General features: G+C 63.1%; 2 protein-coding genes across 4 annotated transcripts in view; one reads left to right on the top strand and one right to left on the bottom strand.

The window, feature by feature from the left end:
* The window catches only part of CTU2 (cytosolic thiouridylase subunit 2), a 3,853-nt gene extending 2,096 nt beyond the window's left edge, over positions 1-1,757 (top strand). Inside the window, exons 8-15 of one of the 2 annotated variants that reach the window (XM_065848030.2) lie at positions 73-208; positions 315-446; positions 544-635; positions 732-823; positions 908-989; positions 1,064-1,130; positions 1,207-1,265; positions 1,368-1,757. In XM_065848030.2, the coding sequence (XP_065704102.1) occupies positions 73-208; positions 315-446; positions 544-635; positions 732-823; positions 908-989; positions 1,064-1,130; positions 1,207-1,265; positions 1,368-1,509 (802 nt within the window). In that variant the 3' untranslated portion in view covers positions 1,510-1,757. Of the gene's footprint in view, positions 1-72; positions 209-314; positions 447-543; positions 636-731; positions 824-907; positions 990-1,063; positions 1,131-1,206; positions 1,266-1,362 lie in introns of both variants that reach the window. The other variant, XM_065848031.2, reaches the window with a different exon arrangement.
* Positions 1,678-26,635, bottom strand: PIEZO1 (piezo type mechanosensitive ion channel component 1 (Er blood group)). Of its 2 annotated transcripts, none has more exons than XM_065848027.2 (51): positions 26,461-26,635; positions 19,715-19,810; positions 18,535-18,657; positions 18,182-18,224; positions 17,931-18,093; positions 16,917-17,055; positions 16,432-16,645; positions 16,036-16,201; positions 15,713-15,817; positions 15,524-15,602; positions 15,349-15,440; positions 15,008-15,268; positions 14,778-14,889; positions 14,477-14,655; positions 14,245-14,393; positions 13,877-14,056; positions 13,713-13,801; positions 13,012-13,169; positions 12,761-12,937; positions 12,526-12,651; positions 12,235-12,435; positions 11,952-12,156; positions 11,684-11,788; positions 11,000-11,153; positions 10,224-10,467; positions 9,496-9,592; positions 9,248-9,416; positions 9,079-9,168; positions 8,870-8,958; positions 8,603-8,674; positions 7,914-8,023; positions 7,742-7,838; positions 7,514-7,591; positions 7,248-7,423; positions 7,053-7,174; positions 6,803-6,967; positions 6,474-6,732; positions 6,211-6,399; positions 5,535-5,829; positions 5,292-5,418; positions 5,057-5,204; positions 4,764-4,978; positions 4,143-4,301; positions 3,919-4,066; positions 3,636-3,824; positions 3,455-3,547; positions 3,183-3,355; positions 2,989-3,111; positions 2,820-2,899; positions 2,528-2,726; positions 1,678-2,416 (listed from the first exon to the last, which is right to left on the bottom strand). In XM_065848027.2, exons 1-51 carry the CDS (start codon positions 26,522-26,524, stop codon positions 2,167-2,169), a joined length of 7,536 nt encoding a protein of 2,511 aa, XP_065704099.1. In that variant the 5' UTR covers positions 26,525-26,635; the 3' UTR covers positions 1,678-2,166. The 2 variants fall into 2 exon arrangements, with proteins under 2 accessions (XP_065704099.1, XP_065704100.1); XM_065848028.2 differs by having other exon boundaries at positions 7,248-7,420.

Below are 26,635 nucleotides of genomic sequence, written 5' to 3'. Positions count from 1 at the left end.
GGGGACAATCCTGCCCGGCGCTGACACCGGCATGGCGCGGTGACACTGAGCTGATGTCACCTTGTCCCCCAGGACCCACCTCATCCTGCAGACAGCCCGGACCAAGGGCTACGCCAAGGTGATGACAGGCGAGAGCTGCACCCGTGTGGCTATCAAGCTCCTCACCAACCTGGCGCTGGGTCGCGGTGCCTTCCTTGCTGTTGACACAGTAAGCAGCCCACCCGCACCCTGTCCCTGAGCTGGTGGTGGCCTGTCCTTACCCAGAGGGTGACATAATGCCATGGGGAGGTCTTTCAGCAGCCACATACCCACAGGGCTTCATGGACGACCGCCATGGTGACGTGCTGGTGGTACGGCCCATGCGGGACTACACGTCCAAGGAGATCGCCTTCTACAACCATTTCTTCCACGTCCCCACCGTCATCGCGCCGCCCCTCTGCACCAAGGTAGGGACATCCCCTGTCCCTTGTGGAGGGATCCTGAGCTCTGTGTCCCCACAGTGGGGACAGGACCCCCTCATTCTGCCCCTGCTCACCCCCCCAGCGCCGGGAGAAGCCCAGCATCCACCGCCTGATAGAGCGGTTCCTCCTGGGGCTGCAGGAGGATTATCCCGCCACCATCAGCACCGTCTACCGGTATGGCGTCCCCTACACAGGGACACCCCAGGGTGGTGACTGGGGGGATTGGGGACAAGTGGGGTGCACCTGCTCACCGCCAGAAATTGGCTGCAGGACGGGTGAGAAGCTGAGCCCAGCCCCAGCAAAGGCGATCAGTGAGTCGGAGCGCTGCCTGCTCTGCCTGTGCGCCCTGGACATCGCTGGGGGTGAGTGGGGCAGGTGGGGGGTGCGGGGGTTATGGGGGGCAGCCACGCACCCCCAGTGACACCCCTGTCCTCCCACTCTTGCAGAGGAGGAGCTGGCGCTGGAGCCCACGCTGATCATGGAGGAGCCGGAGGAGAATGGGTGCTGCCAGGACCCCCCAGCAGCACGGTGAGTGTGGAGGTGGGACACTGGTGTCACCGGGGTCACCACGCTGTCCCCGCTGAGTGTCCCTGTCCCTGCAGGGCTGAGAGCAAAGCCGCCTACATCCCACTGCTATGCTACGGCTGCCGCCTCACCTTCAAGGAACTGGTGAGGCTTTTGATGTGCGGTGGGGTAGCTCTCCCTGGGGGCGGGGGTCCCCAGCTGTGTCACCTCTCTCTCATAGGGTCCCCTCGCCACGCTGCCACCCTATGTGCGTGCTGAGGCCCAGCGCAGGATCCGCAGGTAGGGGGGAAAAGGGTCCATTCCTTGCCACACAGCCCCTGATGCCACATCTCTCTGTCCACACCGTGTCCTGTGTCCCACACTGTGTCCCTTGCAGTGCAGAAATGGAACAGCAGAGCCTGGAGGTCCCACGGGAGGACGAGGAGCCCAGCAAGAGCTGAAGAGTCTTGAGGACAGATCCCCGTCCCTCTGGGGCATTGATGGGGCAGGATGTCACCCCTCCCATAGGATGGTGGGTGACTAGAGCCCCTGGGGTCCCCTGGCACCCAGGTAGCTGTGTTTACATCCCATTTTGGTTACAGCTGAGGAAGCAAGGAGAGCCCCCAGCCCCCATCTTGGGGGGAGGGTGCTGGTACCCCCAGCGTTCCCAGTCCCATCCCATCGCACCCCCCTGCCCCAGCCACACATCAGCTGGGAAAGCCTCAGCTTTGTTTTATTAGATATCTGTATAAATAAACCATTTGAATTAATAATAAAAAAAACAAAAACAAAGTCACAACAAGTGTCTAGAGTCCAGCTAGGGCTGCCAGCTCCCCTCCCTGACTGTGGGGGGGGGGTGCTATGGCCCAGGGCCCCCCACCCTGGGGCTGGGGGGCTATTGCTTTTGAGTTAAACCTGGTTCTAGAGCAGGGGAGAGAGCGGAGAGGGGCACCAGCTGGCTCCTGCCCCCCCACCTTGCCTGGCAGCAAGGGGTGCCCAGCAGGTGTGAGGTGCAGCTCCTGCTCCCCGCCCCGGGAAGGCACAACGTGGTCTCCGCAGGCTGGACGGCAACGTAAGAAATAAAACATCTTCCCTCTGCCTCCCCTGGCAGGATACAGCCCCAGAGTTGGGGGGGCTGGTTAAGGCATTGGTGGTGATGTCCCCCCAGGGGGGCACAGGGTGGGCCTGGAGCCCCTTCCCCTTATTCCTTCTCCCGCGTCCACTTGATCATGGTCTCAGGGGAACGGTAGAGGAAGATGAGCTTGGCGTAGAGCTCTTCCTCCAGCTCCAGCTCGCCGGTCTCGCGCACCAGGAAGATGTCCTGGCAGAGCTTGAGGATCCGGTCCACGCAGGGCAGCTCCTCAAACATGATGGAGTGCGAGATCTCGCTGAAGAAACCCCGCACGAACTTCCCGATCACCAGCACGATGGAGACATACAGCCCCATGATCCTACAAGGTTGTGGGGGGGGGAAAGCCTGTATCCCACCCCCCTGCACTCTTTTTGGGGTGCAGCTGGGTGGTCCCTACCACCCCCCTCCCCATTCACCCCCCAATACGTACCCGTAACCAGCCAAGAAGCCCAGGCTGGGGGGGCTGACTTTATCATTGAAAATGACCATGGGGAGGATGTGGCCATCATCGGGGGGGGCTTCCTTCAGCCGCACCACCCACCACTCCAAGAAGCTGTTGCCCCCTCGGGCGGGGCCCGTGCGCTCCCGTTTCAGCTGCACCTCCACGTCCAGGTAACTGTCCTCCCCATCTGCCAGGGGGGTGACACCATCAGGGCACAGCACAGCCACAGCTGTGCCCCAACAGCCTTTTATTCTGGGGGGGAGGACATGGTGTAACCCACCTGGCAGCAGCTGCTTGACTGGGGGGGCTTCAGGGCCATTAGGTGCGCGGATATATTTGGGGAAGAGTTTGGGCACTTGCCTGCAAAAGAATGGGGTAAGCAGGGGGGGCACACTCTCACCAAGCATGGGCGGCGTCCAGCCCCCACTTCCCTCCCCAGGGACACTCACACGGGGGTGTTGCGGGTGCCCTGCAGCAGCTGGGCCAGCTCCATGCGCTGGGGCGCGCCAGGCTCCAGGTCGGTGCTGTGTTTGTCAAAGGTGTGCTCCACCGTCCCCCCCTTGCCCAGGTCCCTGCAGGCAGCACAGGCTGAGCAAGGGGGGAATACAAACAGGCTTCCCCTCCCCAATCGGGCTGGTGGTACCTCTGGAAGGTCCAGGTGAGGCGGATGGTGATGTCGGATGAGCCGTTCTGCAGCTCCCGCCGCATTTGCTCCCGGCTGGGGGGGCTGATGCTCCAGAGCGAGCCCGAGCTGCCCTCGATGCGGGCGGTCACGATGTCCTCATAGCCATACAGCGTGATGAACTGCATGGCCACCTGCCACCGGGGTGGGGACACAGCTCAGCCTCCACCCAAGGACACCCCCGGGCACCCAGTGGGATGGAGCTGGGGGCAGGTTTGTGGGAATGGATTTACCGGTTGCCGCTCAAACTGGTGGGTGAGGGCTTCGTAGTCTTGGGGGGTGAAGGGCTGGATGGATTGCTGCTGGGCGCTCGTGGTGAACAGTGGCTGGTGGGGCGAAAGACAGGGTGCTGTCACCCAGGCAGGGGACCCTGGCATCCAGGCTGGGCACCCCAACATCCCCCTGCATCCTCACCTCATACCCCCCCAGTTTGAGGGTGACGGTGACATCGATGGGGTGATTGACGACACCCACCACAGAGCGCACCAGTGACATGAAGAGCAGCGGGAACCAGATGATGGCCACAAGGAAGAGGATGATGAGGCCACCCATGCCATACTTCACAATCTTCTTCTTCTTCTGCCCCTTGGGCTGGGGGTATTTCTGGGAGGGGGCACCAGGTGACAGGTGGGCTTGGGTGGACCTCAAGCAACAAGGGGCTTATTGGGGGTCCTTTCCCAGCATGGCAGGGCCGTACCTTCTCCGTCTCGCGGCTGCACTTGATGATGAAGACATTGGCGTAGATGTCCTCCACACACATCCAGTTGGAGAGGGACAGTGTGGTGTCCGTCCAGACCCAGTCCATGACAGCCCGCAGCTCCACCAGGAAGGGCACAAGGCGAAACCTGGGGGCACAGAGGGAGAGGGGGCTGGTATGGCACCCCTCGGGCAGGCGGGGGACTGTGCGGCCCCGTCCCGTACCCCTGGAAGAGGAAGAGGTTGAGGTGGTTGTATTTCTTGGTGAGGAAGTTGCCCAGGATGCGGGTGGGGTAGCCACAGCGGATCTGGTAGGCTGAGAGCGAGAAGTAGATGCACTTTACAAAGTACCACAGCTGGGCCACCGTGTTGAGGCTGAACAACCTGTGGGAGACAGATAGAATCACAGAATCATTTTGGTTGGAAGAGATGTGCTCAAGATCATCAAGTCCAACCATTAACCCAGCCCTGGCACCAACTCATGGCCCTGAGAACCTCATTTCTATCTGTTCAACCCCTCCAGGGATGGTGACTCCACCACTGCCCTGGGCAGCCTGTTCCAATGCCCCACAGCCCTTTGGGGAAGAAATTGATCCCAAGATCCAACCTCAACCTCCCCTGGTGCAACTTGAGGCCGTTTCCTCTCATCCTGTCTCTTGTTACTTGAGAAAGAAGACCAACAACCTCCTTGCTACAATCTCCTTTTCAGGTAGTTGTAGAGAGCAATTGTTGTAGAGATGTCACCCTTCAGGCCAAGCTGGGCCACCAGCTGGGCTTGGGGAAACAAAGCTGCCACCCTAGGATCATGCAGTACCGTTGGGGACATCCTCAGGGGATGCTTGGTACCTTTCGGTGACAGCCGGCAGGATGAAGAACATCCAGAGATGGATGCTGAAGACCAGGATGACCTGGAAGATGAGCTTGCCCAGCACAGTCTTGCGGAGGTAGAGCGCCCGGTCGATGACCATGGTGGTGAACTGGATGAGTAGCATCACCAGGAACGCCTCTGGCACTTGGTCATCCGACAGCGAGGAGGCGATGTCGGTGGCCGCTGAGTGTTTCTGGAGGTGCAGGAGGGGTCAGGGCATGGCCCAGCCCAACCCCACGGTGGAAGCCCTGCAGGAAGCTCCCCTGCTCACCCCAAAAGCCCAGAAGCCGAAGATGATGATGATGAAGTCAACCACGTCGGCCAGGAACATGAAGGCGTAGACATCAGTGGCCGCACGCTGCTGGGTGTGCAGGATGTCCCGGAAGAACCCGCGCACGGGCTGGTACGCGTTCTGCACCCTGGAGAGGACAGAGGGGACAAAGGGGATGGGTGACCGGGGCTGCACCCCACATCCTGCACCCCAACCACCACCGGAGGGCACTCACATGGTGAGGAAGAAGAGCTTGACCTGCAGCCCAAATGCCTTCAGCTTCCTCTGAGCATGGCTTTGTTTTGCCTCTTTTTCCTCCTGCTCCTCTTCCTCTTCCTCCTCCTCCTCTCCCTCCCCATCCCCTGTGGGTGACACACAGCATGGGTGACAGCTCAGGATCCTGCAAGGCCAAGTCCTGCCCTTGGGGACATCAGCCTCACCTCTCACCAGGGTACAAGGGATGGGAACCATCGCTTACCTTCCTCCAGAGCCACCTCCAGCTGCTTCCTCCCCTGCCTCCTCTTCCTCCTGAAGCGGAGCTGTGTGGCCCCAGTTGCCTCTTCCTGCCCCACGGTATCACACTCTGGCTCTGGCCCCACAGCTGTGCCTGGTGTCTCTGGCTCTGTCAGCACCTCCATCCTCTCCTCACCCCCTGGCTGCAGTGGGGATGCTGCTTCCTCCCGCCTCTCCTCCTCCTCTTCATCCTCTGTCCGCTCCACTTCTGCCTTCTTCTTGGGGAAGGGGTCCTCCTCATGGTCCCACAGCCCGTAGGACTGGGGAGGAGAGCGGTCATAGAATCACAGATGGTTTGGGTTGAAGGGACGTTCCCAGCTCTCCCAGTGCCACCCCTGCCACAAGCAGGGACATCTTCACCAGCTCAGGTTGCTCAGAGCCCTGTCCAGCCTGGCCTGGGATGTCTCCAGGGATAGGGCATCCACCACCTCTCTGGGAACCTGGGCCAGGGTCTCACCACCCTCAATGTACAAAATCTCCTCCTGGTGTCTAGCCTGTTCCTGATGCCCCCCACCCCACACATCCCACTCCCTATCCTGTTGCATCCCAGGAACCCAACCAGCAACAGGTGCCTTGGGGGTGCCCACTGGGTGCTCTCCAGAGCCCCCAGCACACCAGGAGCCCCTCAGCCCCTGGCTCACCAGCAGCAGGGAGCGGTGGAAGAAGAGCGCCAGGAGCTGGGCCAGGTCGTACTTGATGTAGCGGTTGCTCTTCTCCAAGCCCAGGATGCGGGGTGGGAAGAAGGGCTTGCCCTCGTTGCGCACCAGCATGGCGTAACTGTTCCAGGGGAAGAACCCAAACTGGAAGAGGTATTTCACCACCACCATCACCTGCGGGGACAATGGGGGTCAGCGGGTGGCAGCCAGGTAGGATCGTCCCCTCCCTGGCCACCTCCTGTCCCCACCTCCGTGAAGATGATGGCCGTCATCCAGAAGCGCTTGCTGGGCCGGGGGATGGAGAGCATGGCCCAGAGGAAGACGAGGATGGGGAGGAAGAGGGAGATGACAGAGGCAGTAACCATGTTGTTAAGGATGATGATGAAGTAGCAGAGCAGCTCGGAGTGGGCGGCCACGCAGCGGTACCCGGCCAGCAGCAGCTTCAGGAACCGGTTGTGGGACTGATAAAACTGCTCCGACTCCTCCAGCTCAGGGAAGTACAAGCGCCTGTGGGGTGCAGGGGAGGGTGAGTTGGCCCCACTGCCCCCCCCAGCCCCATGTCCCCACATGCCCATACCTGCTGAGGAGGAGTTCGCTGGCCGTCCGGCTGCGGTTCTGGGGCTGGGCCAACAGCTCTCGAGACCCGTCCACATCCTCCTGGGACCCCCAGGGTGTCACCTGCTCCTGGTTGCTGGGGGGCAGTGGGCATTCCACCGGGGGAGGGATGGCTTCTTGGTGCCCGCTGGGGACAATGTGGGGACAGGGGTGAGTCCCCAGCCTGCCAGCCCCTGCTTGCTGGCCCCTCGGGGGGTTATCTATGCACCTGCCTGGAAGTGATGTTGTTTTGGGGGTCCGCAACACCAGACCCCCCTGTGCTCGGCTCCTCGGGGGGCTCCTCCTCTGGCGGCAGGTAGAGCTCATCCAGGACCCCACGGTGCATGTCGTCTCCCTGCAATGGGCAGGGGGTCAGTGCCACCGCAGGGCTGTCACCCCCCCAATCCCTGCGTCGCCCTGGGGCTCACAGTGGCCAGGCGGCGTGTGAGGACATATCTCTCGAGGCGCAGGACAGTGGACATGTCAGTGTGTTCCCGGGTGCAGGTGTCCAGCCACTGAGTCAGCCCGTCCACCATGGCCCGGCACAGCACCCACAGGAACCGCAGGGTGCTCAGCGCCCGCTGCACCACGTTGCCATGCTCTGCTGGGGCGACGAGAGGGGTGAGGGGGTCACTTTGCACTCCCTTGGACCCCTCCAGCATCCCTCCGCGCTGCAGTCCTGACGCCCACGCACCAGAGCCTTCCTCCTCCTCCACCTGGCCTTCAGCCTCTTCAGGTGCCTCCAACTGCTCCTCTGTCCTGCCGCTGTCCCCTGCAATGGTCAGATCCACACAGCTCAGTAACCCCATTGAGATGATGCCCCATCACAGGCTGCCAACAGCTGCTGGGACAAACAGCGGGTGTGGGACACAGCTGTGTCCCCTCCCACCCCCAGCCCCATTTTGGGGTGAGCCAGACCCACCTGCAGCCACTTCAGCAGTGGGCGACTCCGGCTGCTCCTGCTGCTCCTGCTGCTGCAGCGCTGTCCTGGTGTTGGTCACCCAGGCTTGGTAGGCAATCTTGGGGGTAGAGGGGCTGTCAGTACCCTGTGGGCACCCTCGGACCCCCCACCAGACTTCCCAGTCTGTGCTCACCTGGAAGGCGCTTTGCCTGTTTGGCCGCGGCTCCTCTGGCAACGGCACCGCTGCCTCCTCCTCCTCCTCGCTGTCCGACTCGAAGAGGAAGTAATCACCTGAGTGCAGCACTGCCAGGGTGGCATGGGGTGTCATGGCATGGCTGATGCCACGACATGGGGCGTCATGGCATGGCCAGCACCCGGTTGCATAGTATGGGGTGACACAGTAAGGCTGGTGGCATAGCACGGGGTGACACGGCATGGCTAGTATCATGGTGCAGGGTGTCAGAGCACGGCCAGTGGCCATGGGCATGGCATGGGGTGGCATAGCGTGGTCAGTGCCCAGCCTGGCTCCATTGCCATCTCCCCAGGGCTTGCTGCCTGGCACTGAACTGCTGGCATGGTACCAAGGACACCCATGGGGATGCCACCCATTTGGGACATCCAGGTCAATGACTTAACTCCCATGTCCCCAACCCAAGGTCCCTCCAGTGCCAGTGTCTCGAGGTAACCGATGCCAGTAACCCCAAAACCAGCCCAACACCCTATAGGGAAACGAGAAGCCCTGGTTAGTGCCCTGCGGCCTAGCCTGGGGACAGGGGACATGCAGGGCGACACCGTGCCAGAAGCACCGTCATTGCTGCTCCACAGGGGTGTCAGTGGTCCCCAGTGGAGGGGACCTGTCATGTCCTCGTGGTGGGGCAGTACCTGCGGCGTGGTCCAACCATGGCCGCCACCACCGCTCGCTCTGCCGGGACGGCTCCGCCAGGTCACCGGGCGCTGTGGAATGGCAGACGGGGGTGCTGAGCACGGCCACGCTCGGTGCACCCACCCTAGCACGGGGGTGAGCCAGGGGAGTCACCACGATGCTCTGTGTGGCTTCACCAGGACAAGCATCGGCAACCGGTCACGGTCACACGGCTGTGCCCAGAGAGGGGTTGGTGGGGGTGCAGGGGGGGACCCCCCAGCTCTCACCTGTCTCAGTCTCATCCTGTCCCTCTCCGGAGCCCCGGGGCAGCCGCTCCTGGTGGTATTTCTCCTGCTTGGCTCGGATACGCTCCATCCTGTCGGGCAGAGGCTGCTGCAGAGCGCCCCCCCAGTGCCCCCAGTGGCACCCCCACCCACACCAGGGTGCTGGTGGCTGCATGGGGTGGAGTCCCGGGTGCCCCCCAAAACCCACTCACTGCCGCTTCAGCTGGGCCAGCGACTTCTTCTCGGCTTGCCGGTGGAAGCGCATCCTCTTCAGGGTGCTGGCCTTGAACAGTGCGACCCCCCTGTGGAGACAGCGGGGAGGTGAGGGGGGACACCTGCACCCCAGCACCCAGAGGGACCCCTCCGGGACCCCAGCCCCACCTGGAAGCTTGCAGGGCAGAGGCCTGGAGGTCCAGCATGACGTGCAAGAAGTAGTAGCTGAGGAAGACACGGCGCTGGAGGAGGAGGAAGAAGAAGCAGATGCTGTCCCAGATGATGCCTGCCTCCTCCACAGGCAGCGAGCAGTCGTGGTCCTTGCCCATCACCTTAGCTGGCAGGCAGAGATGCAGGCAGGTCAGGCAGCAGCCCAAACTGGCACCCTCAAGCCCCCAGACCCCTCCAAGGCTCACGGTCATAGTAGCCCTTGACAGTGCAGACAAGGCTGAAGAGCTGGATGACCCAGCAGAAGTTGCTCTGCATCTGCTGCACGAAGACACAGGAGAGGAGCTGCAAGGAGAGAGTCAGAGAATCATTTTGGCTGGAAAAGACCCTTAAGATTGAGTCCAGCTGTTAACCCAACCCTGGCACTACCCCACGTCCCTGAGAACCTCATCTCCATGTCTCTTCAACCCCTCCAGGGATGGTGACTCCAGCACTGCCCTGGGCAGCCTGTTCCAATGCCCCACAGCCCTTTGGGGAAGAAATTGATCCCAAGATCCAACCTCAACCTCCCCTGGCACAACTTGAGGCCATTTCCTCTGGTCCTGGTGTTTGTTCCTTGGGAGCAGAGCCCGACCTCCCCTGGCTCCAAGCTCCTTTCAGGCAGTTCAGAGATCAGAAGGTCTCCCCTCAGCTCCTGTTCTCCAGCTGAACCCCCCAGGTCCCTCAGCTGCTCCCATCACACTTGTGCTACAGCCCCTTCCCCAGCTCTGTTCCCTTCTCTGAACTCATTCCAGCACCTCAAGGGCTTTCTTAGTGTGAGGGGCCCAAAACTGACCCCAGGATTTGAGACTCAGTGTCACCAGTACCCAGTACAGAGCACGGGGTTTGCCAAGGGACAGCATGAGGGGCACAGTGCTGCCACCCCTCCCCTCCCCAGGGGTTGCCTGTGCCATGGCCACGGGCCAGCATCCCTCACCGACAGCATGTTTTTGGAGATGATGACGGTGATGTTGTAGAGGATGAGGCAGTCCCAGAGCACCAGGCGAGCCCGCACTGGCTTGCGCAGCATGGCAGTGCCGAAGAGGAGGAGGTAGAAGCAGGCCAGCAGGTAGCCGAGGCCAAAGAGGCTGATGCGGGTGGCCCCGGTGATGAAGACCACCACCAGGACGAACCAGAAGAGGTATCGGAAAATCACCACCTTGGCCATGTCCAGGTAGGACCTGTGGGATGGGGCACTCAGAGCAAGATCCCCACCCCTCCCAGCACCCACACTTGGCACTACCCAGGTTTGGGGTGCAGCAAGGTGCCCCCCCACACCCCAGCCAAACCAGCACGGTCCCAGTCCCGCATCAGCCCTTTTTTGGAGGATAAAGTGCCTTGTCCCACTCCATGGGGTCCCAGTGCTCACAGGCATTCTGCATCATCACCAGGGGTGTCTTGGACCACAGCATCTACCCCCAGCACAGCCTCGAGTGCTCCTGTCCCAGCCTGGGGACTATCCTAGCGACAGGGGGTCCTGTCCCAGCCTTGGAGGGTTCCTGTTCCAGCCTTGGAGGGTTCCTGTCCCAGCCCAACATGGGGGTCGGAGCTTCCCAAAGCTGTCCCAGTGTTGGGGTTTGGATCCCATCCTAGGGGATCTCAGCAGGTCTCACTGGCTGGGAGGGATTTCATCCTGTCCATCCCTCAAGGTGACTCATCCCAGGGGGGTCCCATCCCCATGTCCCCCAGCCCCAGAAGGGGGTGGGTGCCCACCGGCAATGGATGAAGTTGGGGGTGGGGTTGTGGGGGTCCCGCTCCAGGTCCAGCCGGTCGGTGTTCTTGCCAGCCGCCCGCAGCCACTCCTCGCAGCGCTCGGCCTCGAACACGCGCCATTGCTGGGATGCACATAGCAGCAGCACGAAATCATCTGCAGGCACATGGCTCAAGCTGGTGGGGCGGGGCTCTGGTAGACCACACCCATCCAGAAGCAGGTGTGGCAGCCATAAGCCCCTCCCCAAGGGGCGGGGACATTCCAGCCCCCTCTTCCCCCAAGGTGTGGTTTTCCTTGTACTCCCCACAAAGGGGTGTGGCTCTCCCCAGGCCCCTCCTTCTCTGGGGGTGTGGCCTTAAACAAGCCCCCCCATGAGTGTGGCTCTCCCCAGGCCCCGCCTCCTTCCTGAAGGAGGTGGGGTTTCAACCAAGTTCCTCCCCAAATGGGGCAGGGCTCTTCCACAGCTCATCCCCAAAAGGGTGGTGCCATTCTAGCCCCTCCCCCCCATCCTGCTTTCCCTCCCCCTCCCTCTGCTCACCTTCCCAGGGGCAGGATGGGACCCCCCACCGTGGCTGGGGTTGGGGTGTCCCATGGGCAAGAGGGACAGGGCACCCCATGGGCAGGGTTGCAACAGGAGCTGGGGTGTCCCACGGGCAAGTGGATGCCATTGTCTGGGGGTTACTCACTGATGAGGTTAGTAGATTTGGGGGGAACGAAGAAGTCAGGCAAGTAGAGCCACTTGATGAGTGCTGAGTTGATGGGGAGGGTCCGGCTCCAGCGCCACGGATAGTCTGGGATGGGGGGGGTGGCAGTGGGCTTGATACCAGCCCCCTCCAAACCCCTTACACAGGGTGGGCACCCTGCCCACACACAGACCTTCCTCTCCCTGACCCAACAAAAGGCTGCGTGCCCCCCACCCACGCAAAAGCTGGGTGCCCCCAGCCCAGCCCTTACCCATGCAGAGGCCAGGCGGGATGCCCACGCACAGCAGGTACTGGTAGATGAGGAAGATGACGAGGAAGAGGCAGTACTTGGGCCAGAGGCGGGCGATGGCTGCTCGCCGCCGTCGTGTCAGAATGACGACCAGCCAGCAGCCGTGCAGGATCACCATGAAGTTCATCCGCTGCCCGATCACATTCACCATCATCAGGAAGCAGATCTGGCGGTGAGGGGATGCAGAGGCTCAGCGCTGGGATGCTGCGAGCAGCAGGACCCCCCCGCAGCACCCGCTCCCCACCTCCAAGCCAAATTTGTAGTAGAAGTAGTTGAGGAAGTATTTGGCGCAGCTGCCCAGGCCATGGTCGAGGTGCTCGCGGGAGATGTCATCAAAGATGGTCTCAGTGACAGGGGCCACCAGCTGGTGCTGCTTGCGGTAATACTCCTGGCGCCGGTACACCACCGCCTCGAACACCAGCAGAAGCAGCACCAGCAGGTGGTTCTGGTGGGGACGAGGGGGTGCTCAGGACCACAGCATGCCACCGAGCATCCCCCTAGGTGGTCCCCATGGACAGGGTTTCCTTGCACCTACCTGGATGTAGCCCAGGTTGGGGTAACCCTTGCGGATGCCGAACCAATTGGCAGGGTCCACGGGGCCGCGGTACAATGTGGAGTTGCCCAGTTCCTCTGGGTTCAAGTTGGTGGCATTGAGCTGGGGCTGCAGAGGGGACACCACCAGGTGTCAGCACCCTTCACCCCACCACCAGACCCCACCTCCACCTGGGGAACCCCCCACAAACACCCCAAGAATGGGGCTGCCTGGGTACCTGGGTGCAGTTGCTGGAGTACTCGCTGGGGTTGACGATCTTGAGCTGGTAAAGCATCTTGCAGACGATGATTATGCAGGTCCAGACGGTGGAGAGGCAGGATGCCATGTGGCGGAAGCGGCAGTAGGGCATGGCAAAGGTCCATAGCAGCACCAGCAAGAAGTTCATCACTGATACCTGTGGCAGTGGCTGGATCAGCACCCCAGGGTGTCCGGCTGAGCTCCCCCACCCCAGCACCCCAAGGCTGGTACCTCCTGCAGGGCCACCCAGATGGTGTAGAGAGCCACCAGCTTGAGGACATGGAGCTCCAGCAGCCGCCCCACAAAGACCTGCCCGCGGGTCAGCATGTCCGAGAAGGTCCAGCCCAGCACGATCAGGCGTTCCAGCACCAGTCCCCACTTGGTGGGCCCTGCAGGGAAACGGACTGTCATGGACATCCCCACACAGGACACCCCAACCCAGCCCCGTATCCTCCCGTGCTTGGAAGACACCTCAATCCATCTCCACAACCTTCCTGGCGTAGAGGACATCCCAACCCACCCCCTTTCTGACTTGAAGGACACCCCAATCCATCCCTGTAGCCTCCCACCCCCTTCCTGGCTCAGAGATACCCTGATCTACCTCCATACCCTCCCACACTTGGAAGACACCCCAAATCAATCTCCCCACCCTCCCATACCCTTCCTTGCTTGGAGGATGCCTCAATCCATCCCTGAACCCCCCCACCCCCTTCCTGGCTCAGCAGACACCCCGATCCATCCCCATACCCTCCCAGGCTTGGAGGACACCCCAATCCATCCCTGCAGTCCCCAGCCCACTCCTGGCTTGGAGGACGCCCCAATCCATTTGTGTCCCCTCCCACACTTGGAGGACACCCCTAAATCCACCTCCACACCATCCCAGCCCTTTCCTCGCTTGGAGGACACCACAATCCATCCCTGTCCCCTGGTACCCTGTGACACGGTGTCAGAGTCGCTCATCACAGCGCTCTCGGCAGCAGCTGCATCCCGCAGCAGCCGGCTCCCATGCAGCTCCTCAGGCCTGCAGGGAGGAGCGGTCAGCATGGGGATGGAGGCTTTGGGGTGCAGGGGGGGTCACCCTGGCTCAGGGCCCTACCTGGGGATGTGGCAGGGTGGTGGGGTGGCAGTAGAGACGTGCTCCAGGTCAGTGATGTGCATGAAGGGACGATGGAAGTAATGCAGCTGGAGGATGCAGGCCAGGAGGAAGAAGCCCGGGATGAGGGTGCTGGAGAAGAGCTCGGAGACGCTGAACTGCTCTAGGCCCAGGTCGCCCAGCCTGTGCAGGGAGGGGGGCATCAGCATGGGGCCGCATCCAGCCCCCCTGCATGGCAACTGAGCTGTCACACTGGGCTTCAACCCTAACTTCACTTGTGCCTCAGTTTCCCCATGGCGAATGCATCCCTTGGCCATGCCCTGGTGTCACCACAAGGCTGGCAGTGGCCCGGACCCCTTGGGGACACTCACTGTTCATTGGTGAGACCTGTCAGGTTCCTCCAGTACATCGGAAAGTCCTCGAACTGGAAGGTGTAGATGGCGATGAGCACCAGCATGGTGTACGCCACCACCAGCCACCAAAAGCCCTTCAGCACCTTGCGCCACAGGCTGTAGTACACCTGTGGGGACAAAGGCATCAGCGGGGACACGCTGGGGATCAGGATAGGTCCCCAGCCCCAGGAGGGGTCCCCAGCCCCCCTACCTGGAAGAGGGTGAGGCAGAGGAGGAAGAGCAACATATAGACAATCTTGTAGACGACGAGGCGGCCGGCGAAGCTCACCACAATGAACATGCCAGCGCAGACGCAGATCCAGTATTTGGCGTAAAAATCCCGCACCAGGACACCCAGCGCCTTCAGCACGTCCCGGTGCCGGCTGGGCTCTGGGGGGTAGGGAGCGGGCTGCAGCGGCTACGTGGGTCCCCCTGCTACCCAGCACCCGCATCCTGGGGATGCTCAACCTGGCGCAGGGTCCCTTTGGGTGGGTGACACCAGGAACACTCACCTGAATCTGAGATGGTCACCTCCAGGAGCGGGGTGGCTGGGCACCTCCTTGTTAGCAGCTTCTCCTTAACAAACTGCCGCAGCAGCAGCCAGAAGGTGAGGGTGAGCAGGAGCTGTGGGGACAGGCGGTGAGTGGGGACAGGGGGTGAGTGGGGACAGGGGGTGAGTGGGGACAGGGGGTGAGTGGGGACAGGGGGTGAGTGGGGACAGGGACGGGGACACTGGCCTTACCTTTGCCCCCAGGTCCAAGCACGGATATTTGGGGTGCACCAGCCCCAGCTGCTCAAGGCTGAGGAAGCCGAGGCGGGTGGGCAGCTCAGGGGCCAGGTCCATGGCCCAGACGTACTGCAGGCTGCAGAGTGCGACACCGTAGAGCAGGAGGAAGGGTGAGCAGAGCATGGCGAAGTGCTGCCGGCTTCGCACCGTCCAGATCAGACATGCCCAGAGCAGCAGCACAAAGGTCAGCCAGCTGTGGTACGTGATGCTCCACACCTAGGGACAGGCAGAATGCGGCCACTCACATGTGTGACCCCCGGTGTCCATCTGTCCCCCTGCATCCGTCTCCCCCTTACCATCATGGCGATGAGGGCGCAGACATAGCTCTGCTTCATGATGACGTGGCTCAGGGACTGCAGGGGCAGCCGCTCCGCTGGACGCCTCTTGCCTGGCATGGGGAGGGGAACCGTGAGCCGCCCCCTCAGCCACCAGCAGGCCTTGGGGAGGGGGAGGTGATGGGGATGGGCTTACCCAGCTGCGGTGAGTTGCCCATGACGTGGACAGTGCAGTTCTCGGTCTCCGGCTTCCCGGTGGTGGGGGACAGCATGGGCTGGGGAGGCAGAGAGGGCTCAGAGCCCACCCTGGCATCCCCAGAACACCCTGCACTCATCCTCCCCACAGCTCAGGCATTGCTTTGGGGGTAGAGCCCCCCAAACCCACCTTGGTGTCCTCAGCCACGCCACCCGTGTCCTTGGGCCAGCTCTCCAGCTCCATCAGCTCCCTCTCCAGCCGCCTGGCTGGTGGCTGTGCTGGTGCTGCAGTTCTCTGCAAAGGGCAGGAGCCAGCTCAGGGCACCCACTGCAGCCGCTGGGGGAGCAGGGTCATCCCCCATCCCCCTTCTGAGGGTCCCCCCAGCCACAGGCACACCCTGCCCCCCACCTCCTCTCCATCGGGTACCCCCCACCCCCCATGCCAGCAGTGGGGCAGGCAGAGCAGTGGGGTGCATCGGGCAAGGGGTCCAGCTTGGCCCCACAGCCCCTCACCCTGGCATCCCGGCGGCGCAGCTTCACCAGGGTGGCCACGGTGTAGTAGAGCAGGAGCAGGATGCCAGGGTTGGCATAGACAGGCCAGGGGTGGTGAGTGTTGAGCACCAGGGCATTGGGCTGCGAGCAGTTGCGGTACAGGATGATGTCCTTGAAGCCAAACACCCTGCAGGGACAGAGCAGGTGGCGTTACCCCCAAACCTGGACCGCCACCATAAGCCAGGGTCCCGTTTTGGTGCTGGCATGGCACGTCATGTCACCAGGCACCCTCTGGCTTCCCTTTCTGGGGACCCATTGCAGCTGGCAGTGGGATGGGGACCCAGTGCAGTGACAGGCTGGCTGCTCAACCAGGGTGACACAGGGACCCGTGGCACAACCCTCTCCCTGGGGACTCACCGTGCCCAGATTGTGGGGGGTGGGAAGACCCCCTGGATGAAGGGCGCCTGGTAGGCATAGAGGCAGAGGAGGTGACAGGCGGCGTAGACACCAACCAGGACACAGAGGGTGTCGAAGGCCAGGCGGCTGGCAGGGAGGTGACAGGCCCACCATGTGCACAGCCCCACGAAGAGCAGGTAGTAGATGCTGGAGGAGGCGGAGGGCAAGGTGATCCCTGGGGAGCAGTGCCCCGCGGGCAGTCAGTGCGCGGCCGAGCAGCCCCCGGCTGAGCATCCCCCTGGACTGAGCATCACCTGAACCAAGAATCCCCTCTATGGACCAAGCATCGCCTGGACCGAGCACCTTCCCCTTGGATCAAACATCACCTGGACCAAGCATCTCCCCCTGGACTGAGCATCTTCTCCCCCAGACTGAGCATCCCTTCCATCATCCTGGCCACCAAGACCCCCCCAGCTCCCCACACACCCCCCACATCCCATACCCACCAGCCAAGGCCAGCAGCAGGACAGCCAGGCCCTTCCCAGCCGCCCAGAGCAGCCAGTGCGCCGTCACCCGCAGCCTGGCACTGAGTGGCGTGTCCCCATCAGCCATGCCACTGTGCCATTCCACATCCTCCTCTTCCCCCTGCCAAGTGAGGAGAGCGTGGCGTGAACCCCATGGTGGCCTCAGGCTGCTGCTTCCCATTCCTCAGTTTCCCCACTGGAGGGAGAGCACAGTGAATGGCCGGGGCGTCCTGCCCGGCACCTGGCCGTGTTTATCTCATTAACCGCTTGGAAAGTGCCTCTGAAAGGCGGCTGTTTTTCTTGGCGCCAGCACCCGGGTTCCCAGCACTGAGCTTTTTTCCAGGCCGCCTCCCGCGCTGGCCCCGCGCTCACGGCAAAGGCATTCGCATCGCCTTGCGCTCTGGTTACAGCCCGGCCACGCTTGGAGCCGGGCAGGCGAGCACCCGTACCAGCGGGGAGCACCCCAAAAAGGCACTGAGCCCCCAGGGGTGTTTGCTGGGCTGGGGGGTGTCATCATCTTGGGGTTGTGTGTGCCTGGGTGAGCCAGTGCTGCGCTGGCACCACCAAGCAGGGCTGGTACAGCACGGTGCCCCACCAGCGAGCTCACGCTGGGTGCCAGCACTCCGTGATCGCTCACCCCACTGCCCTTCCTGAGCACAGCAGTTTTGGGGTGACGATGCCAGTCAGAACCTTAAGAGGTGGGCACCACGGTCCCCCCATTGCCAGCAGCTGCGGGGCTGAGCTGTTTGCCAGGGTTCCTATGGCAACGTGGGAGCTAATGGGGCTGAGTCACCCCCATGCCGGGACGATGACCCAGGCCTCCACCACTGCCTGTCAGCCAAAACTGCCCCCCACTTATGTCCCTGGCCACTGAGGATGTCCCCATGCCAAGGCTGCCCTCCCCGGGGACAGGACGGGCACCAGCCACTGTGCCCCAGGAGTTTGGGGGGATGTGGAGGACGGGACACCACCGATGACACTGGGGGTGGCTCTCACCTGCTCAAGGGGCTCCAGGGACTCCGGTCTGTGGCTGCGGGCAGCAGCGCTGGCCTTGGGGACAAGGCGGCGGCACAGGCACAGGCAAAGGGACGAGACCAGCAGGATGCCGACATCAGGTGCCACCAGACGCACTGAGTTGGGGATGTCACTCAAGTCCAACCTGGGAGGGAGGGAAACAGGGTGGGAGAGGGCTCGGAGGTGCCACCTCTTCACTGCCAGCCCCCAGCCCCACACCAGGGGACCCTTACCTGGTGACCCCGACATGCCGGGCGAGGACCTCCCAGGTGCTGCCTGCGGGGAAGGACGGAGGCGCTGAGGCTGGCAGACCCAGAACAAGCGGATCCCCGTGGGGAGAACACCTCACATCCACGGGGACCCAGGATGGGATCTGTGCCCAGCACAGCACCCACCCTGGCATGGCACAGCTCAGCTTGTCCCCAGCGCTGGGCACATAGCTGGGACCCTGCAGAGCCTTAGTGGCCCCGCATCTGCTCTTGCCCTCCCACACCTTTGCTCCCCCAGGCTTCACTCTCCCCACAGTACCCAGCACTGGTGACATGTGGGCACCCCCCGGCAGCCTGTCCCCATGCCCGGTACTCACAGCTGGGCCCCAGCAGCTGGTCCAGGATGGGCAGCGTGTACAGGCATATTTGGAAAATGAAGTGAGCAAGGAGGAAGAGGATGCTAGTCCCCAGCAGAGCTTTGAGGAGGCGGCCAGTGTGACCTGCAGGACACAAGCACCCCATTACCCATTGTCTGAGGTGACTCTGGGATGCACTACCATCACAGCGGGAACCCAGCACCCCCAGGAAGGAGTGTCTGGAGATATCAGGGGTCTGCCCAAGGAACAGTGTCCCACCAGGACCTTGCATGTCTCACTGTGCACCCAGCACATCCTAAGAGCATCCTTTCTGCTCCATTACTGAGGAAACTGAGGCACAGGGCAATGCAGGGCCCCAGGACCACCCTCCCACCTCGATGAACCAGGACCAGCATTGGGATGCAGCTCAGCATCCCTGGTGCTGGAAGGTCCCCGTGAGGGAGCTGTGGGTGGGGGTTCCCCACATCATGAGCCCTGTCAGACCTTCCAGCAGCTGCAGCTGTGCCCCCATCCCACCCACCCATTTTCCTGGCCACAAGACAGGCAGTGAGCCCACCGCAGCTGCGCACCAGCCAGGGGGTGGCCCTGGGCCAAAAACTCTCCCTACATTTGTTTTTTTCCTGTAAATCTAGGCAAAAGCTCTCGGCAGCACCCGGGGCCATGCAAGCCCATGAAATATTCAAAGGGCAGAGCTTTTAGCTGCGGCTGTGCCAAGCGCTGCCGGGCTGTGTTACAGCCTGGCACAGCGGGCAGGGGCCAGGCAGGGCTACGGGCACCCGGTACCCATCGTGGGGGGACATGCCCCATGCAGCCATTGGGAGGGATGCACTTGCGCACCCACCATGGGTCACGCATCCCCTGCACTCCCAGGTGCGCCCACAGCCCCACGTCCCCGCGCAGGGCAGGGAGGCGGCTCCTGATCCATCCCTGCCCACTTGGCGGGCACAGCCCAGCCCTGAGGTTTTGGGTTAATAAGGCTGGGGCTCCAAACTGCCCATTTTTGCAGCTGGAGACCTATTAATAGCCGCACTGGGCTATAATTAACAGAGCGAGGCTGCCACACGGAGCCACATTGCCCGGCCAGGGGGAAACCGCAGGGGAAGGAGGGCAGGTACCTGAACTGGGTCTGCCCACACGCTGCCCACCCCCTGCCCGCTCCCCACCCTGGTGACCCCCTTACCTCCGGCCCCATGCTGGCTGGGCCCTGGGAACCAGGGCAAGAGCAGCAGGAACAGCAGATACACCAGGGAGAGGACGTTGAAGCGGAACAGGCAGGCTGTGGGCAGGGGACAGGCAGGTTAGTGCCAGGGGTGCAGCACGTGGAGGGTGTCTCAGCCCACCAGGATCCCCACTGCATTCCCCCACCCTGGGGATGGCACCCTGACCTCTGTGACAAGTGACACCCCAAGGAGACAAGGGACACCACAAAGTGAGATGCACCCCAAAATGATGAGTAGTCCCAGGCAGGGGCTCAAGCTCCCCCAGAGATGCCAGTGGGATGAGGGAGACATGGGCAGCAGGCTGGGCTGGGGCAGTCCCAGTGACCGGTACAGGGAGGGGCCACACACCAGAGGTCCCAGATGTGTGGGGTGACAGGGGGACAAAAGCAATGAGCGAAATCTGCTGCATTTTCACATTGTTCTTATGCCAAGGTTTGCAGAGACCCTGCGGCTGAGCTGGGACCCCATGGCCAGGCTGGGACCCCCACCCACTGCCACCCCAGGGCTGTGACAGCCACTCACCTGCACCCAGCCCTGCACTGGGCGCACCACCAGCTCAACACCTTCCCCCTTGCTTATTTTTAGACCTAAATTACAGCTTGTTTGCAGGCGTAAAACCATTGGAGGAGCTGGGCAGGGAGCCGGGCTGAGCCAGTGCCCTGCGGAGCTGTCACCGGCAGGGACAGGGACCTAGCGGTGCGGACATCCCGAGGCAGCTGCCACCGTAGCTTGGGACGCAGCGTTCCCATGGGCTGCATGCACACAACGGGCGAGCGGTGACAGACACCAGCACATGCACCAGCGGTGGGACAGTCCTGAAGCCACAGCGATGGGCACAGCCGCTGCAAGACACCCACCGAGCCAGCACATGGAAACCAGAGTGACGTGACCCCCCCGGCAGGCTGAGGGGACCCTGTTCTGGGTGTGAGGGGCCTCCTCTGGGCAGCCCAGGGAAGGGACACAGAACCAGTGTTGGGGACCCTGGCTCTACGCAGCCAGGGGAAGCATGTGCCCCCATTGGCACCCCCCGTGGGAAGAAGGGGAGGTGTAGGGAGCCAAGCAGGCAGCCCCCAGCCCCACGGGACTGGGGGTGGCGGGGGGACAGGCCGGCGCCAGGGGACATGCTCAGCGCTGCCAGCCCGGCACGGCCCTTCCTGTGTTTACAAGGTTTCAATGGGACGGCGCATCCTGGGGTGAGGGACAGCGTGGCCTGGGAGGGGGACACACATGGTGTGGCACCCTGGGGACAGTGGGGTGTCCTGCAAGGGTGCAGGAGTGGCAGGAGAGGAGGCACCCAGGAGCCCAGCGCACGTCCCACACAGCACCCATGGGAGCTAAAGCCAGTCCCCAGCCCCACTGCAGGGTCCCTAGCTGCCTCCCCCTGTGAGCACAAGTGGTGGGCACAGGGTGGGGGGATCGGGACCGCCATCCCACCAGCTGCCTCGCTGTGGTGACCCCAGGACGTGTCACCTCCTTACACGCTGCGGAGCGTTGCTGGCTCCGTTTCGGCAAACCATGATCTCACAGAGCAAATATTCCCCTTCCCGCGCCAGCGGCAACGGGGCCGCGAGGAGCCGTCCCGGTGCGGGGGCGAGCTGACGCGGGAGCCAGCCAGCCCCCCCGGCCACCGGCACCCCCCATCCCACCCCTGCAACAGGGCAGGGTCTTTTGGGTGGACCAGCCCTGCGTGAGCCCCTGTCCCAGCCGTGGCCACCCCATGGGTGCTGGTGGCAGCGGGGGGACCGGCTGTGCCATTGGCATCGCCCAGGGTCTGCCCGAGAGCTGCAGGGAGACCCACGGGCATCACTGGGCACACATATGCTGCAGGGACCACCTGAGACCAGAGCAACAGCCTGACCCACGTACCTTATGCCCCCAGCCCACCAGGACTGGGGACACCAGCCCTGGGCAGGGGCCAGAACAGAGCTGGCATCCCAGTGGCAGTGGTTTGGGGTGGTCTGTGACACCGGAAAGGGCTGGCAGCAGCTGCCTGCAAATGCACAGCACCCTGGGTCTGAATCAGCACCCATGGGACCCTCTGGCCAGTGGCTCCATCTCAAGGCATCACCAGGACAGCTCTCAGGAGGGTGGTCAGTGCTCACCAGCTTTGACCAGCTTTTAAGAGCTCAAGGATGAAAAATGGAAAAAATAAAGATGCTGATGGTGTGGCGGGCAGGGAGCAGCCCCCCCAGCGTGGTTTGGGAGCACCTGCAGTGCCCGGCTTTGCACTCACACCATCCCAACAGGGCCGGGGCATGCCATGCCGGTGGTGCGTGGGTGCTCTGTCCCGCAGTTGGAGGGAACCGGTTCCCCGGGGTGCTGACAGCAGGGAAAGCGCTGGTGTGGGGAGAAAAACCAGTTTGGCCTGTGGGGAGAGCAGCCCCGCGGCAAAACCCGCCCTCCCACACCCCAAAATCATCTCCGCCAAGAGTCAGGTGGGTTGGCGGGTGCTGGCACCCACTGTCCCCCTCCCCGTGCCACCAGCATCCATCACCCGCAGCACCCTGCGGTCTCACTTCTGCTTCACACACAGGGCAGGATCTGGCCCACACTGAGCATCCCCCGGCAACATTATTCCGGATCCGCACCCCAAATTACCCCTTCCCCAGCCCTGTGACCCTGGGGATTCGGGAGCTGCCGGGGAGGTCACCGCCACCGCAGCCGGTGCTGGCAGCCAGCAGCGCTTCAATTATTAACGATGTTAATGTGCCGGGAGGAGGATAAATCACAGTGTCGCGGAGCTGGGCGAGATGTGCTGGGTTTCCTTCACGCCAGCCTTTAATCTCCCCTTGAGATCTCCCCGTGGGAGGGGAAGGGGGTCATCGGGGATTGCAGGGGAAGGCAGGGACAGAGTGGCAAGGGTGGGGGCAGCTGGGGAGAACCAGCAATTGGGTTTTTCCCATTGCAATTGGGCTGAGGAAGAGTGGGAAGGGCGGCTGCGAGAGAGGTCTGGGGTCTGGCACAGCCCCCTCCCTGCAAACCAGGCACCATCCCTGCCCAGTCAGCACCTGGGGATGGATCCATCCCAGCCACATGGGGGAAAGGGGGCTCCCCCCATCCCAGCGGTGATGGGGGAGTCCCACACACCAGCCCCACAGTGCCATGCACAGCCCGTACACCCATTGGCACTGGCACAGCCGCGGGCTCTACAGGGACCTGCGGCCGCTCGGGATTAATTAGCAGAGCTCTTTAATTCCCTGCCTGCCCTGCTATATTCACACGGGCCCGTTACCTGCTGCCAGGGCCAGGCAGCTCCGCCAAGCCACATCCCTGTGGCCAGGTCCTGCCTCCTGGCTAACACCCCCCAGCTGGGGTCCCTGGGGACGGGGGACAGTGTCCCCAAGGTGTCACTTTGCACACAGGACCCTGCGCTCTGCACCCGCTGGCTGCAAACCAGAGGCAGGTTAACAAACCCCAGCCACAGAGGCTCTCCCCATCCCAAAATCCGCTCAGCCCCAAAACAGCGAGCCATGGGCGGCAGAGCCAGTGGCCACACAGTCCCATCCCAGCCCCGGCTCCTCTTTCCGGGATGAGGGAGCAGCCCCGCTGGTTCACCCACCGTATCCTGTTTTTGTGGAAAATTAATCCCGCTTCTGTCAGGACCGAGGCAGCAGCCAGCCCCGCTCCCCAGGGATGCCACCCGGAGGGCACCGGGCTGGGTGCCAGCGGGTGCCACGGCTGCCAGCCTGGGAAACCCCAGCAGCTCGTGCAACGGGACAGGGGACGCAGTGGCTTTGGGGACAGGTGCTCACTGCCACTGCAGTGCCTGGGGACAACTCTTCCCCTGGCACCCACAGCCCTGTGGCTGCAGTCCCTGCATACACGGGGATGGGGACAGCCCATGCCAAGGGGACAGGGGCAGTCCTTGAGGCCCTCAAAGCCGTGGGCTCAGCACCAGGATGCCCATACATGTCTGCTGCTTGCACACACACCTGCGCACAAGGACACGCGTTCCTATCACACAGGGGCATTCCCAGACCCACTGTAATATTTCCCAGGTGCAGCTTGGAGTCATGACAGTGTCTGCCACCTGGCAGCGCCAAGCAGTGTCCAAAAACATCCTCCCTTCTCCTCACCCAGCCGCAGTGGGCATCCTAGGACTCTGCTGCAAGCAGGGTACAAAGGAGGCAAAGGGTTAACCCCAGCCTAACCTGGGCTTTGCCAGCAATAAAGCCACCGAAAGCCCAGCCTGCAGCAACTCCCCCTGACCCAGAGCTGCTCTCCAGCCACAGGCAGTGTGGGGACCCGCTGCACCCCCAGGGAGCCCCCCCAGCATCACCCACCCCAGCGGGGCTGTGCAGGGGCTTTGCAAAAGGCTCAGTCCTGGGGGCACACGCAGAGCATGGGCAGCCAGCCCTGCACCTCCCATCCCCATGTGTGCCTGGGGAGGAAACAGGAGTTATTGCTCTTGGAGATAGAGGTGGCTTTTTTTAATATTTTTTCTTTTTTTTTCCTTCTCTTTTTTTTATTTCCCTTGGTTTTATAAAAAGCACCTGACCGCAGGAGGCAGCTGGCTGCAGCCCACACACTCACCAGCGCCCAGCTGGGTACTGGCCCCTGCAGCACCCAGGGTGGCCGGGACCCCCTCCAGGGGCTCCCCTGCACCCCCTGGCCGGGCAGGAAGCTCAGGCGGGAGGGGTCATGTCCTCACCTCACCCCAGGTCAGGCCCCCCGGTGTGGGGGACACCACAGCCCCAAGGAGGGGGCGCTGCCACCTTCACCCATGGCTTCTGCCCCAGCACCACAGATCCACACAGGAGCTGGGACTCAGGAGCATCATCCAGCCTGGGGGTCCCCACCCCGGCCACCCCACGGGTGCGATGCCTGAGAGGCTGTGCCCCCCCGCCACGGTGCACCCCGGCATCCCTGCAGGCAGGACACAGCTGAGGCAGCTCCCTGCCCCGGGTGTGGATATGGCCTGTGGCACGGCTGCGAGCCACACTGTGGGGTGCTGTGCCAGCCTGTGGGAATGGGGGGCTGCCCTGTGCTGTGGGGGGCAGCTCCTGTGCCTCCACCCACTCCAAGCTGGCTGGGAGCCATGAGGAAACGTATTCCGGACGCTTGGGGAGAGCCTAATTGCTGGGGAAGGAAGGGCTGCAGGCGGGTCGTGCTCCGGGGCTCTTCCTCCCCTGCAAGGTGCAGCGGGATGAGCCACATCCCACCCCGTGCCTCAGTTCCCCCTTGGAGCGGGTGTGAGGCTCCAGGTTCCCTAGACCCCGCTGAGTCACCCCCACGGCTATTTTGACAAGCGGCTGGAGCAGGAGTGAGCTGCTCTCCCAGGAAGGCCCCAAATTTAAACGAGCCACCTACGAGCTCACCAGGGGGGCGACAATGACACTAACGCCACCGGCCACGGGAGGCAGCAGGTCCCAGACTCAACACCCCGCGCCAAAGCAGAGAGGACGGGCAAATCAACCCGGTGCAATTTGGGGCCAAAGCGGCATATTTGGGGCACAAGGGCCCCATGCGAGTGGCCGCACCCAAAGGCCACGTGTCGCCCCGCGCACCCACGGGACGCGCCCGGCGGCCCCGGTGCCCCGAGGGGCGGCTGCTGCCCCATGGGCCGGGGGGGCCTTGTGCAAGCGGCCACCTTCCCTTCCCAGCCCCGTCCGTAACAGGGTTATAATTAACCTCCTCACATCCTGCGCGATGCACTGAGTCACTCCTCGAGCAAAGCAGAGCAAATAAAAAGAGGCTTTTTTTTTTTTTTCTCTCTCTCAACAGTCACCGACTTCCTCTGCCAGCGAGGCTCGGCACGGCCGGCACCGCGTACCCCAGCCCGGCTCCCCCAAATGCAGCGGGGACAGGCTGGATGTCACCGCTCTGGGTGACACTACCCCAAAAGTCACGCCACCGCTTCTCCGGGCTGCAAACACCCCAGCGTGAGCTCGGACCCTGCCCGTGCCCGGGCACAAGGAGCCCGTTGAACAATCCTGTTTATGGAGAGGTTTTTCCTTTGCGTGTATGTCAAGGTAAACGGAGAGTCTCCGAATAGGCTCCCCAGAGCAGCCGGGGTTCAAAGAGACGATTCTTGTTCTGCGCGTCCCAGGACACGGGTATTTTCCAGGCCGGTAGCCAGCCGGTTGCCTCGGTGGGTGGTGCATCTGCCTTCCGAAGGCAGCAAACGGGCCGGGAGCCGCGGCCCTGCTGCACCGGGGTGGCTGCCCCAAGCCCCGCCGTGGCGCCCAGACTGTTCCCGGGCACGGAGCCGTGATGGGTGCCAGCAGCCCCCCAGCACCGCCCATCGCAGCTGCTCCCCAGCACCGCCGGCAGCCGGGCCGTCCCAGCAACCTCTTTGCCCTCCCCACCTTGCAAGAGGCAGAAAAGCGAGTGGGTGACACGGCCGTGACCAAATCAGGCCGGTTTCAGCCCCAACCAGCCCCCATGTGCCCAGTGCTGGGGGTGCGGGTGCCCGCTGGCTCTGCCGGCATGGGGGAGACCCACATACCCGCGGCGCTGCCCCCACACCCAGCCCGGAGAAGTTGCGGCGTTTCCCAAAAGTGGGCTCCTGGGGTTGGGGGGGCCGTGCAGGGCCGTCTCCCGTGGGACCGGAGGTGTCCCCACGGAGATGTGGGGGTCCCCCACCTCCTGGGGCGGCTCTTCCAGGGTTGGGAAGCACCACGACCCGGCTCATGAGCCGAGGGGACACTGCGCACCCCAACACCCCATTCCTCCCCAAACCCTCCCCAGGTGCGGCCGCACTTACCGGCGAGCAGGGCGAGCGGCAGCAGCAGCCAGTAGATCCCGGCGCACAGCGCCCGCCGCTCCATCCCGTCAGGCGGCGGAGCGGCCCATGCCCCGCCGAGCCCCCACCGTTCCGCCCCGCCGGGGCTGGGCAGGCCCCGCTGGCCGGTCCCGGAGCGCAACGAACAACCGCGCTT

Source organism: Patagioenas fasciata, chromosome 13 (assembly GCF_037038585.1).
Source record: "Patagioenas fasciata isolate bPatFas1 chromosome 13, bPatFas1.hap1, whole genome shotgun sequence".
In the NCBI taxonomy this organism is placed as follows: domain Eukaryota; kingdom Metazoa; phylum Chordata; class Aves; order Columbiformes; family Columbidae; genus Patagioenas; species Patagioenas fasciata.
This window is presented reverse-complemented; position numbering and strand designations above follow the sequence as displayed.

Excerpts from the sequence above, each read along its gene's own strand:
- PIEZO1 (XM_065848027.2), bottom strand. The coding sequence starts at position 26,524 with ATGGAGCGGCGGGCGCTGTGCGCCGGGATCTACTGGCTGCTGCTGCCG. Across the intron at positions 14,057-14,244 it reads ACAGGTCTCACCAATGAACA|GCTGGGCGACCTGGGCCTAG; the intron begins GTGAGTGTCCCC and ends CTCCCTGCACAG. Across the intron at positions 6,968-7,052 it reads CAAAACAACATCACTTCCAG|CGGGCACCAAGAAGCCATCC; the intron begins GCAGGTGCATAG and ends CATTGTCCCCAG.